This window comes from Neophocaena asiaeorientalis, unplaced genomic scaffold (assembly GCF_003031525.2).
Source record: "Neophocaena asiaeorientalis asiaeorientalis breed wild unplaced genomic scaffold, Neophocaena_asiaeorientalis_V1.1 scaffold249, whole genome shotgun sequence".
In the NCBI taxonomy this organism is placed as follows: domain Eukaryota; kingdom Metazoa; phylum Chordata; class Mammalia; order Artiodactyla; family Phocoenidae; genus Neophocaena; species Neophocaena asiaeorientalis.
The window spans coordinates 4,583,349-4,597,389 of NW_020172625.1; the positions used below are offsets into that span (position 1 = coordinate 4,583,349).

At 40.9% G+C, this 14,041-nt stretch overlaps 1 protein-coding gene across 2 annotated transcripts in view; it reads right to left on the reverse strand.

Moving 5' to 3' along the window:
* Positions 1-14,041, reverse strand: part of PCSK5 (proprotein convertase subtilisin/kexin type 5) — a 442,496-nt gene that overhangs the window by 175,736 nt on the left and 252,719 nt on the right. For both annotated transcript variants that reach the window (XM_024738976.1, XM_024738975.1), the window contains exons 11-12: positions 7,210-7,327; positions 5,128-5,316 (exon numbers count right to left, since the gene is read on the reverse strand). In XM_024738976.1, coding sequence (XP_024594744.1) covers positions 5,128-5,316; positions 7,210-7,327 — 307 coding nt within the window. The remainder of the gene's footprint in view (positions 1-5,127; positions 5,317-7,209; positions 7,328-14,041) is intronic.

Sequence of the window (14,041 nt, forward strand, 5' to 3'; positions counted from 1 at the left end):
AAATGGCTTAAAGACTTAAACATAAGACATGACACCATAAAACTCCTAGAAGAGATCATAGGCAAAACATTCTCTGACATAAATCATAATACCAGTGTTTTCTTAGGTCAGTCTCCCAAGGCAATAGAAATAAAAACAAAAAAACTACAAATGGGACCTAATCAAACTTACAAGCTTTTGCATAGTAAAGGAAACCATAAACAAAATGAAAAGACAACATATGGAATGGGAGAAAATATTTGCAAATGATGTGACCGACAAGGGCTTAATTTCCAAAATATACAAACAGCTCATACAACTCAACAACAAATAATAAATAACCCAATCGAAAAATGGGCAGAAGACCTTTGGAGAAATACACATTTCTCCAAAGAAGACATACAGATGGCCAATAGGCACATGCAAAGATGCTCAACATAGCAAATTATTAGAGAAATTCAAATCAAAACTACAAGGAGGTACCACCTCACACCATTCAGAATAGCCATAATTAAAAAGTCTACAAGTAGCAAATGCTGGAGAGGGTGTGGAGAAAAGGGAACCCTGCTACACTGTTGGTGGGAATGTAAATTGGTGCAGCCACTAGGGAAAACAGTAGGGAGCTTCCTCAAAAAACTAAAAACAGAGCTACCATATGATCTAGCAATCACACTCCTGGGCATATATCTGGACAATACTATAATTTGAAAAGATACATACACCCCTATGTTCATAGCAGCACTATTCACAATAGCCAAGTCAAGGAAACAACCTAAATGTCCATCCACAGATGAATGGATCGAGAAGATGTGGTACATGCATACAACGGAATATTACTCAGCCATAAAAAGAACAAAATTGTGCCATTTGCAGCAACATGGATGCAACTAGAGAGTATCATACTAAGTGAAGTAAGTCAGAAAGAGAAAGACAAATACCATATGATATCACTTACATGTGGAATCTAAAATATGACACAGATGAACCTACCTATGAAACAGAAACAGACTCACAGACATAGAGAACAGACTTGTGGTTGCCAAGGGGGGAGGGGGGTGGGGGAGGGATGGATTAGGACTGAGAGTTTGGGGTTAGCAGATGCAAACTATTACACATAGAACTGATAAACAACGAGTTCTTACTGTAATAGCACAGGGAACTACATTCAATATCCTGTGATAAAACATAATGGAAAAGAATATGAAAAAGAATATATGTATATGTATAAATGAATCACTTTGCTGTACAGCAGAAATTAACACAACGTTGTGAATCAACTATACTTCAATAAAAAAATAAATTAAAAATAAATCTCTGCCATACAAATCCCTTCTAAACCCTGACCTCATCACCTTTTCCTTGAGGAAAGGTATTACTGCCCTGCAGGCCAATAGGAAGGCCACCAGGAGCAAAGCAGACCTTCCCTTCACAGCCTGCCCACCCCCTTGTCGATGCTTTTTGCCTTTAGTTCCCAATCCTAGGAATGTGCTTTGAAACAGGGCCAAGGTGAGAGGACATGAGGATTCCTTGCCATGAGGTGAGAGACTGGGAAGTTCTGAGTAGAGATTTCCTCTCATAAAATGAAAGCTTTGGAATATGCCAGAAGGAAAAAATGCCAAAGGAAATGGTCTTCCCTTAGCTGCCTCAGTAGGAGGGATGCTACTAGCGTCAAGTACAACAAGGACAGGGGAGCCAGGCCCTGGAAGGTGGGCAGACGTGGCTTTGGGACCAGGTGTAGCTGTTTTACAATTAAAGGGTCAGATGCTGAAAGCAGTGTTTTTGGGGAGCTATGGACAAATGAATTCATAACATCCATTTACATCTCTTGGTGCCTCCAGTCCCCTCCGTGCACTCAAATTTGTCTACCTTTTCTGGGGTGGCTACTTATTTTCAGCACTGAGATGGAAGACAGACAAAAGAAGAGCACTTTAAGAAATGCTCCAGACCAAGAAGATGCACTCTGAGTGCAGATCTTATTCCCAGGAGGTAATGATGGGAGAGGCTAAAGTAAACCGCCAAGATCGGTCACCGAGCATCTGAAATGCCTGTTTCTTTTCTCTGACACAAGTCATGTAGCACTTTGGCGATCAGCACTTTGCAAAGAGCAAAGCGGATGTCTGCTGTTGAAGAATGCATGCAAGACTGAAGCCAGCGACACTGTAATCCACCAAATGCCTGTGATGCAACCCACAGCTCCCCAGCTCACAAGTTTCCTCACTGAAGTCATTTCCAGGGAAGCCAACAAGAAATACTGAAATATGCAGGAAGAGCCCAGAAAGGCTGAAGGGACTGAGTTTTCCAAGCAAACAGCAACTGTGGAGGGACTGTTTTTCTACAACGGAGGGGGCTCCAGGGAGAAGAGCTGCCCATGTGTGAAGCCAACCTTCGGACTTCACCAGGGATCACCTGGATACTTCAAGTTCAATGCAAATGCACAGCAGTAAAGAAGAAAAGAAAAACATCAAGAAAAAGGTCTTCCCTGGTTTTGGTAACAACAGCTGGTGTGACCTCCATTAATCATAGAATTGGACATCTGCAGGCCTTGCTCGCTGGAGAGAAGCCTCAGGCAGGTAGCAGCAATGACCTGGCGGCAGCTGAGACCCCTGCCTGTGGAGGGAGGAGGGCGTGCCCAGCGACTGAGATACCAAAGCATCCTTTAGTTCCTTGCACCTGCATACCCTTAACCTGGCAAACTGCGCTTCATAGAGTACGAAGCCCAGGTTTCCCTACACCCTAACAGAAGACATTAGGTTTTAAAGACGAATACAAGACGACTTCTGAACACAGAAATAAAATGCAGTGAAAGACTCTGGAATCTGTACTCCTAGTCACTGTCACCAAGAAGTGCTACTGCTCTCTGTTTTTCTCACTGTCCTACAGCAGATGAAGTTGGAGATTTTGAAAAGCAACTGGTAATTCCTCAGTCTGACTTTCAGCTCTGCAGGCTTGCACTGGCCTTGGCCTCTCAACTCGTCTGGCATGTTGTCATTGTCCTAACAGAGATCACTACTGCCGTGGACACCTGGCATATGGACAGGCGGCTGTGTCAACATAAGAGGTTGGCTTTCATTTGGACTGCATAGGCCTTTGACAATAAGGTTTTTGCCCCTATTAAATGTTCCTCTTGGAGAGAAACATCAAATGAAAGAAACTTACAGGCTTCTGGCTGTGGCTTGTATTTTAGAACCATAATGGGAATGGGGTGTATAAGGCAATCTGACATTTCCCCATCTGGTCCCACTTGTTGACAAGTATCCCCCACCCATGCTCTCAACCACTTGAAATGCCAGTGAAGCAAAAGAAAACTTGTGTTAGAACATTCTGGCCTTTCAGCAGGATCCTGGCAATACAATTACCTGCTGGAGAAATGTTTGGAGGAAGTATGGAGAAAGGAAGAGGCTACTAAGAAAAAGTAAGTGCCCTCTTGGCCAATAAAGACTAAAGGGCCAACCTTTAAAACAGTGGTTAGCAAACTGCAGTCAGTCCTCAAACCAAATCCAGCCCTTAGGCTGTTTGTGTAAATAAAGTTGTTATTGGAACACAGCCATACACACTCATTTATATTGTTTACAGTGGCTTTTGCACTCTGATGGCAGAGTTGAGTAGTGGCAATAAACACATGGCCTGCAAAGCTCAAAACATTTACTAACTGAATCTTTGTAGAAAAAAATCTGCCAAAACCTGTTTTAAAACAAATAGAATTTCCTTTAACTTTGGAAAGTGCTCTGGCAAGAGCATTCAGTTAATCGGTAACAAATGCCAGCAGACACTTAAGGGCAGGGGAGGGCATCTCAGAGGCCTAAGGAATTAGTGTTCCGCACTTATTTTATAGGATAAAGAACAACAGGCGGCCCTCAATTTTTCTGCAGCATCCTTTTAATATTACCCAACTCTTAAATGTTATACTGTTCCATGCCTACAGATCCTAGGCGGCTTTGCACTCTCTGTTTATGCGTGGGCAGTGAGAGCTATGACCATCCCATCATGATGTGTAAGTGGCGCTCCCCCTGGCCCCACCCAGTTTTTAGGGTAGTAAGAAATTAAAGAACAGCTGTATATTTTTGAATTAATGTCTCTGGGGGGTTTTTTTTTGATTTATACCCAGGAGTGGAATTGCTGGGTCATACGGTAATTCTGTATTTAGTTTTTCTGAGAAACCTACATACTGTTTTCCACAGTGGCTGCACCAACTGACATTCCCACCAACAGTATACAAGGATTCCCTTTTCTCCACACCCTCGCCAACATCTGTTACTTGTGTTCTTTTTGATGGTGGCCATTTTGACAGGTGTGAGGAGATATCTCATTGTGCTTTTGATTTGCATTTCCTCTGATGATTAGCAGTGTTGAGCATCTTTTCATGTACCTGTTGGCCATCTGCATTTCCTCTTTGGAAAAATGTCTATTCAGTTCTTCTGCCTGAAAAATGTCTGTTCAGTTCTTCTGCCTATCTTTTAATCAGGTTGTTGTTTGAAAAGATATATGCACCCCAATGTTCAGAGCAGCACTATTCACAATAGCCAAGATATGGAAGCAACTTAAGTGTCCATCAGCAGATGAATGGATAAAGAAGCTGTGGTACACACACACACACACACACACACACACACACACACACACACACACACACACACACAATGGAATACTACTCAGCCATAAAAAAGAATGAAATTTTTGCCATTTGCAGCAACATGGTTGAACTTGGAGAGCATTACACTAAGTGAAATAAGTCAGAGAAAGACAAATACTGTATGATATAACTTACACGTGGAATCTAAAACTACAATAAACTAGTGAATATAACAAAAAAAGAAGCAGACTCACAGATTTAGAGAAGAAACTAGTGGACGGGGCAGGAGAGGTAATATATGGGTTGGGGAGTGGGAGGTACAAATTATTGGGTATATGATAGGCTCACGGATTATCCGTACAACACAGGGACTACAGCCAATATTCTGTAATAACTGTAAACGGAAAGTAACCGTTAAAAATTGTATAGACAATCGTGATCCTACAGTATATGTACATGCACAATCCTCGACTTCTGAAAAAATAAAAAATAAAGCACAGCGGACTTTTTTGAGCTGAAAGAGTCGCTGGGCGTCATTGTGACCCCCGCACACGGGCGGTCAGGGGCCATGTCTGTACCTGTTGGCCAAAAGCTGGGACCTGGTTCCTGAGGGCGAGGTCAGGTAGATGGCCAGGTCTCCCCTCCTGGGGTGGGTGATGGTGATGCGCACGACTACGTGTTCCAGGTAGCTGACGTGGTGGTTGGGATTGTCGGAGCAGCCCGATGCTTTGTAGACGGAGCGCACCGCACTGTTGGGCCGAACTGTCCTGCAACGGAGAGAAGGGGGTTTGAGGAGAGCACGAGGCAGAGCTCGGCTGCGTGAGCCCGCAGGCCTGGAAGGACCGCGTGATGCAATGCAAGCCGTGGTCGCTGGAGACTAAGGGACACAGTGTCATTACCCAAATGAGTAGGTCGTTTAAGGGAGTAACCCTAGTTAGGGTGGGAAAAGGTGCAAGTGAGAGGAAAGGAGGAATGAAGGTTCTTTTATCTTCATGCAGGTAGTGGATGTCAATCTTGTTCAGATAGATCACTGGGCCCTGGTGCTGGAGTGTCTGATTCAGTAAGGCTGGGGTGGGTCACAAGGATATGCCTTTCCAACAAGTTCCCGGGCGACAGGGATGTTGCTGATCTGCGGAATCCACTTTGTGAACCACCAGTATAGGGTACTGTGGTACAGTGGAGGCTTGGGGATGACTATGACCTTGATTCAAATCCCTGGTCTACCAGTTCCTTTCTCTATAAGCCAAGCGCACGCTCTTCCACTTGCCTACAGGCTCCTGTCTTCTTCACTAGCTTCCTCCTGTGCCACTGTGCCCCTTGAACACTGGGTTCCAGCCACACTAGCACTGGTTCAAGTTCTGGGATAATTCAAGTTTACCTCAGCCACTTTGCATACACTACTCTACCTCTAGTGCTTTTTTGCTGCTGTTCCTATGGCTGACTCTTCTTTCATAGTCAAAGCTTAAATTTCACTCTCTAAGATGGTCACTGAACCATAGAAAAAACATGTTTCCCACCTTTTATTTACTACCCTTTTTATTTCCAGCATTCACTTATTGTCATTTGTAATGATCTACTTATTATATTATTTTGGTTTGACTCCCCCCGCTAGACTGTAAGCTCCACAAGGGCAGGAAGCATTTCTTATTCCTGTTTCTATCCCTAATTATCTAGCCCAGTGCTTGATAGCCAGTAAGTGCTTGATAGTAAGAAAAATTGTTGCTGAATTGGTAAATGAATTTGTGAATGAATAAACAATTATTCCATTTGATCCCATTTCCTCCTTTGTCAAAAGGGAATAACACCCAAGTTGTTATAAAGTTTTAAGAAGAAAACACATTGTTTCTAACACTTGGCTTGACCTGTAGTAAGAGCTCAATAAATACCGGTTAACTTTTTACTTCTTTTTTTTTTTTCTCTTATTCTTTGCCACAAATGGATAGAATGGGAAAAAAAAAACTTAGTCCACTATTTCTGCTTCCTAACAAGTTCCTCAAGAATGATAATGGCTCTAGTTTTATTACAAACCAAAGTTCTTACGTATTTTTCCGAGCTAACTCTCTAAAAAGAAAGCTGAAAGCAAATTACTAATAAAATCACTAAAATAAATCCTATTCTTCAGATTCAGCGCCTAGGAGAGACTTCACTATCACTTGATGAATCCAATCAGCACAGCCTCCAAGTTTGTGAGGCTGAAACAGGGGACGAGGCCCTGGAATCTGAGTAAACTGCAATGTCTTTTACTGTGCATCCTGCATCAATCTTCAGAGAACTATATGGTATGCAGTTAAGTTTCCAGAACATAAGGTTTAGTTTGGGGAGTATACCAACTTATGGGGAATATTTCTACCATAAAATATGGGGAATACTTCTACCATCGATTAGAAATATTGACAGAGTAGAAACTTGAAGAATGCCCATCTGTAAGGGTCCCCCCCACCTTGTAAGATACGTTTTTCTTTTAAGGATCCTTGGGTTATACTAATGTGTATTTAATGGCTTAGGGTCTTAGACATTCTATTAGAATTTTATAATTACATTAGAAAAATACTACACAAGTTTCTAGTTTCCATGTGCAACACAGGGCTGTCTCAAGATATCTGCACTGGCCTAATCTCTTTTAGGGCACTGTCATGCTGTCTGCTTGCAGCAAACATTACTTGATTTGTCGGTCTGTGCTCTCCACACACACGTGCTGCTGGGGAACAGTGGTCCACTTTTCCGCCTCCATCACCATGGCTTCCGCATCCATCAGTCCAAATCCGTAGAGGTGGCTCACTACAGAAGGCAAGAAGTTGGTCAGCTTTACCGTAGTTAGCAGCAACCTAGGCCATATATGTTGAGTTATACTTTCACACAGTAGAAAACCCAGACACAACCCTACGGGAGCCAAGCTTGCTTTCTAGCAATGATTAAAAAAACAAATAAAACAAGTAAACAATCGTAAGAAAATAAGATGAATGCATATTATTCATTGAATATGTTCTGTAACTAGTAACATGATTACCATTTATGAATGGTTACTACACGGCAGGCACTAGTCCACAGTTTTACGTTTAATCCTCCCAACAGTCTTAAGATGTTAGTGCTATTATTATTATCATTCATGGATGAGAAAACTGAGGAAAGAGAGAAACTAGGCTAAGACTGACCAGCAATTCAGTGGTTGAGCCAAATTCTAACCCACATAGATTTACTCCCAGGCCTCACTGTTAACCACTTGTATTCAAGTGATAACATCACCAATTTTGTAAGACAAAATAATTAGTAGGTTTAAAGAGAAGTGTATACAACTTCAAAAATACAAATTTTCTGACCTATCTAGTATTTTGGTTGAAAATCCTGGAAGACATAAATTATTATCTTTCCTCTGGCATATGAAAAATTTATTAAACTTCATGCATGAAATATTTGGAGGCCTCTAGACTTTTATGCCAGCTTCTTAACCTCGAATGTTATAAACTTTTAGCTCTCAATGAGAAATACCTATTGATCTAAAGCTAAATTTGACATAACTGTCTCAGAAGTTTCAATTACATATAGGAGTATTTTAATGATGATACAGTGAGATCTACATTTGCAGCTCTTTCTAAAAATACTTTAAAATTCCAGTTGAATGCTTAAAATCTCCACCTTGCATTAAACTCTCTCATATCTTTATATTTAACAGAGTCCTACTTCGACCAGATTTATTGCCTAAAACATTTCCTTATGACATGAATTACTTTATGCAAAAATGTCTAGAGATGCCCATGCTTATGGATTATTTAAATACTTCAGCTTGAAATTCAAGATATTCTATGATACAGTTCCGTTCTACTTTCAAAACAACCTCCTCACCAAACCTTTTGCGTTAGCAAGGTCAGTCACTCCTCTGCAGTCCCAGTCATACCTTGCTCTTTCTGCCTCACTGCCTTTGCTCATGCTGAGCCCTCGGCCTGCAGTTCCCTCACTCATCCTCTCTGCAGAGTCAAACTCTACTCTTCTAAGTTCCTGAAGGCCTAGCTAGTCTATCTTCTCCTTCTTGAAATAGTCTCTGACCAATAAAAGTCAATAGACATTTACTGAATTTCAACCATCTGTGATGAGTGAATTTTCTCCTTTCTAGACCTATAACTTTAATTCACTTGTCAATCCATCTGCCCTTCTGCCCATCTAGCCAGCCATCCATTCATCCATCTGTCCATGCATCCATCTATTTATCCATGCATCCATCCACCTATCCAACGTTTCTTGAGTGCCTTCTATATGTGCCAGGCACTGGATTAGGCACTGCACTTTTTACCTGTGTCATCTATTGAATTGCTAATTAACTCTCTGTCAGCATGTCTTTTTACCCCAAATCTATTAGAAACTGCTTGACGGTAGGAACTAGGACTTATATGTCTTTATCTGTTTCATGGAAGTGAGCAGAACTTTACACACATGGGAGGAAATTACAGCATATAAAAAGGAAAATTGTGCTCGGATTCAGAAATACTGCTCCATTTCTGCTATTGGCTGATCATATAACTTTTGGCAAACAAGATAAAATATCTAACCCACAATTTCCTTGTTTGGGGATATTATTATCTATCCCATCACCATTACTAAACTATTATTATATATCCTACATGAGAAAATCTGTGTAAAGAACTATACAAATGGAAGGGCTCATTATTATATCAGATGCTCAGCCAGACAGGACATACTGAATAAAACAGAATAAAAGTACTTTGCTATGGCAAGGATATATTTAGGATTTTTATACATGTACTTTTGTAACTTTTATTATAAGTGATTTTTTTCTTGATTAAAAAGTAATGTATGTTCATTGTAAAAACTTGTAAATACATCCAGAAAAGAATAAAATAGAACTCATCACAAATCGGTAAATGCTACTAAAAATTCTATTTAGTTTTATTTATATAGCATTATGTGAGGTAAGCTTGCCGCCTTAATTAAAAAAGATACAGAGTAACCCACATCATAGAGGAGAAATGTCAAATTTGGGCTTAAGGAAACGAAATTGTGGCGATCTTTTGTTAAAGTTCATATAAATCCTATGTTGTCACTTATCACTTAACCATAGTCTATATCATTTCATCATGAATACTCTAAGGTATTTTCTTTCCCTGGAGGAATTGAAATTATTGCCGAAGACACAATACTAGGCTGACTCTGCATGGTACACAAATATCCCCAGACTAGCGTCAAGCGGTTTTAAACCCGTACAATTTATCATTTAGTCTCAGTCTAGGGAAATGAGATAAGAGATTTGATTGATATGAGGGGAGTAGCGAAGAGGGTAAGTGGGGGCCTGGGGAGGGTAAGGGCTTTGACTAGTCTACAGAGTGGGTGCCTGGGCCCCAGCTCAGCTGTGCACGCTGCTGTTCCCTACCTCCCCACCCCCCGCCCCCAATAACTGTCAACCTTTAGGACATAAATTAACACACAGAGTCATCAAATACAACAAACACTTCATGACTGTTAAACAACCACTCGAGTTAAGTAGAAAAGCACCTTGAGTCTTTACGAAGGCCGTAAATTTGTTTCGGTTTCCGATTCAGTTCCTACCCTCCAGAGACAAGGTCTGTTCATGCAACACTCAAAGGAGGTGCTCAGAACAGAGGCTGAGTAGCTGCAGTAAAACTACAGACTGGCAGGTCAACAGAAAAAAAAGTGTATATTAATAAAATATTAATAGATGAGGGAATCAGAAGAGATCATTGAAGTCCATTGAATCAGTAACGGAGATTTTCAGTATTTTAAATTATTTTAAGATACTTGAAATTGTGTATCTGCCCACAATCATGATACACAGTCTAAGAAAAAAATGAAATAAATTTATTTCTTCTTTTTTTGGGTGGGTGGGGGCGGTGCTGACAATATATTAACTCTGTGTATTCTGACTGGCAGTTATTTGTTTGGTTTTTGGCAAATACTAATGAGAAGATAATTATACAATGAAGGTGTTGGGCAGATAAACTCCTTCAAAACATGGTGTCAACAGGGAAATAAGCCATTACATGGTATGGGAGTACTAGTCATTTTTCTGAGATATAACTGACATGTAATAATTTTTTATATAATATAAAGTTTCACATTCTAAAATTGGCTGTAAATTCAGAAACACTGTTTGGTTTGAGTCAACCATTTGAGTCAAGCCTTGCCCATCACACTGTTACCACTGTTACCATGCCCCATGGGGTATGACTTCTTACAGTGGCTGCAGAACAGCTGGCTTAGAGATGAGGTTCCATAGGTATTTGTGAAGTGAATGAATGTAACTGATTAGAGAAATTTTCTTTAATTCACCAAGTGGCATAAAGTGTTTTTTAGGAGCATTGTAAGGGGGAATTAGGAGCTCTGTTCTTTTTGTGACTGACTACTAAAAAGTCATCATTAATACTCAAAATGTATTCAAGTATAGAGCCAATATTCCTCTTTTTAAAATTTATGATTACCTGTATAGCAAATACACCATGCCAACAACTGGTTGTGATATGGCCATTCCATAACTAAAATAGCTTTATCTGTGCACGTTTCTCATGCCAAGATCAGAGCAAATCCTGAGCCTGAAAGTAACTTCGTGATGATCAAGTGGGACCTCTCTGTGCAAGCACTGTGCCCAATACAAAAGTCTTTGAATTCAATATTTAGAAAGACATGGAGGGAACAAAGCATGTATATAGATTAACTAAAGATCTCGAAGCACAGTTAAGAAATGTATTTCAGAAAGTACATTTATCTCTTGGTAGAATGATGCTGAACAAGCTTAATAAAGGGAATCTGAAAAACTTGCTTAGCATTATATTTGTTCCATTAGGCTGCATGACTGTTTCTGCAGATAAGTTCCGAAAAGCGGAACTGCCTGGCGCCAGAAGTTTAACTAGTTTTTATGCCAAGTAATCCAAAAGCTTCCCTGCTTGGACGAGTCAGATGGCCGAGAGAAGGCAGGAAAACAGATAATGTTCTCCGGCAGGTAGATTTCCATCTTCTGGTGAGACCAGAAGTGCCAAGAGGAGCTAATCATTAAATACACAAGTAAACAATTGCAAAGTTCAAAAGCACATACACTTAATTTAGACCACAGTGCTAGCTATGAGACCTAAAAAAGTCAGTTCTAAAGAAAAGTTAGAAAGCTCAGTAGGAAAAGAAAAATTATAAGTTTCGGGCACAGGAAGCTATAACCAGGGAAACTTGGTGTACTTCTATCTCTCTTAGCGGACATCTTTGCTGATGACAGCCATTTTAAATCGTTTTTAGAAAAATACCATACTGAATACGTATTTCATAACTCTAAAATGGCTATTAGTAAAGCACTCGCTATATACTAAAGTAATGGATTGGAAAAACTTGTGTGATTTTTTTTTTTAAGTTTCTGAGGTTCCTGAAGTAAGGCTTTCTGCTCCCAGCTGTCAGATGTACAGACAATGCTATGTAGCATCCAGTGTAAAGTAGGGCAAACAACAACAAAAACCATCCAAGTTGCCTATGAGAGATTAAACATGTTGCCTGTGACTGAAAAAAATACAACTAAGTGACAGCTATCCATTCCTGAGCATTTAATATAAAAGTACAGACAATTTCTTACATTGGGGAAATCGTTTCTTATGACTAACACAACTAAATGCCTAGGTTTACCCAGAGGGGTCCTGGTTTTAGCACTGCAATCCTGTGTCCCCGGGAAAGCCTTCATTCAGGGACAAACCAGGAGAGTGGCTACCCAACGTGGAACCAAGGGAGGAAGGTGATGCTCTTATGGGGTGGCACAGAGCTCTCACATCTTTTAATGTCAATAATCCAGTAACTAGGAGACGTATGGGCATCCTGAACTGGTATTTGTTGAGATGCATGTGATCATAAAAATATAAAACATGGTTGATAAATTAGGTTTAATTATTCAATTCTTAGAAAGGGTCAATTTCAATACACTTCACCAATATCAGCTAAGAATTTATACCATTAATTATGATATCACTCATGGGGTTTGGAGCACCTACTATGTATTCAACACAATGAGGCTCCAAAGGAAACAGAAACTGCTGTGTGTTCTCAGGCCAGCAGGAGATGAGACAAGAATAACTCTATGATTTCACTAAGAAACAATTAAAAGCGATAACTGTGTAGTCACTGTGTAAGTGTAAAAAGACTTCAAAAGAGTAAGAAATCAGTAAAAAAGACAACGGATGTAAAGCAACTACTAGAGCCTGCTCTACACAAATTACTCAATAAAGGTTAGCTGAAATTTGGAGTCAGGTAAGATGACCCAAGAAGGGAAGGTGATATTTGGACTGGGCTTTGGTGTCTACATCAGATTCAGTGAGGTGGAGATGCAGGGAGGACAACCAGGTGCCAGGATGGAACCTCCCAGTTAAATAATCATCAGGTCTGTGTGTGGTTCTTTGGCGCAGTGAGGAAACCAGCAGCCCTGGCGTGTGGGGTGAGTGGTCAGCAGGGGATGGGCATTAGCAGTCTACTTGGTAGGAAATAAGGGGAAGAGAGTGGACTGCGGGAGAACTGGATGCCAACCGTGACAGTGGGGAGTCTTCTGCCATCAGTCAGGCTGTTGCTATTCTATTGATACCTAAGGGTAAACCACCAGACTGAGAGGTCGTTATGCAAAATGCAAATTCCTGTCTTGAGGGGGGCTGCCTGATCTGCAGGGTGGGGTTGAAACTCTGACTGAGATCAGAGAGCTCCTGCAGCTGTCAGAGTCCTCGCACCTTTGGGTTCTTTGATCCTCAATGTGCTGAACCACCTGTTCTGAAATAACTGCTCCCACCAGGGACCGTCTGTGCCTCCTGCACCTACTAATCAAGCCAGACCAAACGTGCAGAATAAGCAGAGGGTGTGCAACGCACCCCATCGCACATGCGTAATGTAAGTGCTTCAGTACTGCTTCTTTTAAAGTGGAAATAAACAGCTAAATACGAAAACATAAAAAATGTAAGATTTATAAACATGAAGAAACGGAAAGTAATACTCTTCCGTCTCCTATGTCAGCACTTCTACACTTAAACATCTCGATAGATCAAAGCCAGGATGCTTGCAGAATTAGCCTTTTCTTCTCTTTCCTTACTCAGACATCTATCTCTTCATTACATACCCTTTAAATTTCAGTGTGAAAGGCACATAAGCTTCTTAGAGAATCAGAACTCTAGTTGCAGTGCCTTCTTCTGCCTCTTCCTACAAAATGCAGACTCCCTGGGGGCAGGAAAACCCTGCAGCCAGCACCTGCCTTATTGCCTTACTTTGCATGGTTTGTTTCCAGTTTTCCTCTGCTTTTCCTAAACTCACAGGCTCTACTAACAACTCCAGCCGGATCCAAAGATGCCAGCCATCACCAGCACTACTGAGGACTTGCATGTGGAAAGTTTCCAGACACTGATACTTGGCTGTCTGCGGGGTCTGCACTTGAAAGCGCCCCTCAGGATGTGTTTGGTTAGCAGCTACAGGTAGTCAGACAGGCTCATCATTACAGAAACGAAGTAAAAAGAGTTTAGGAAA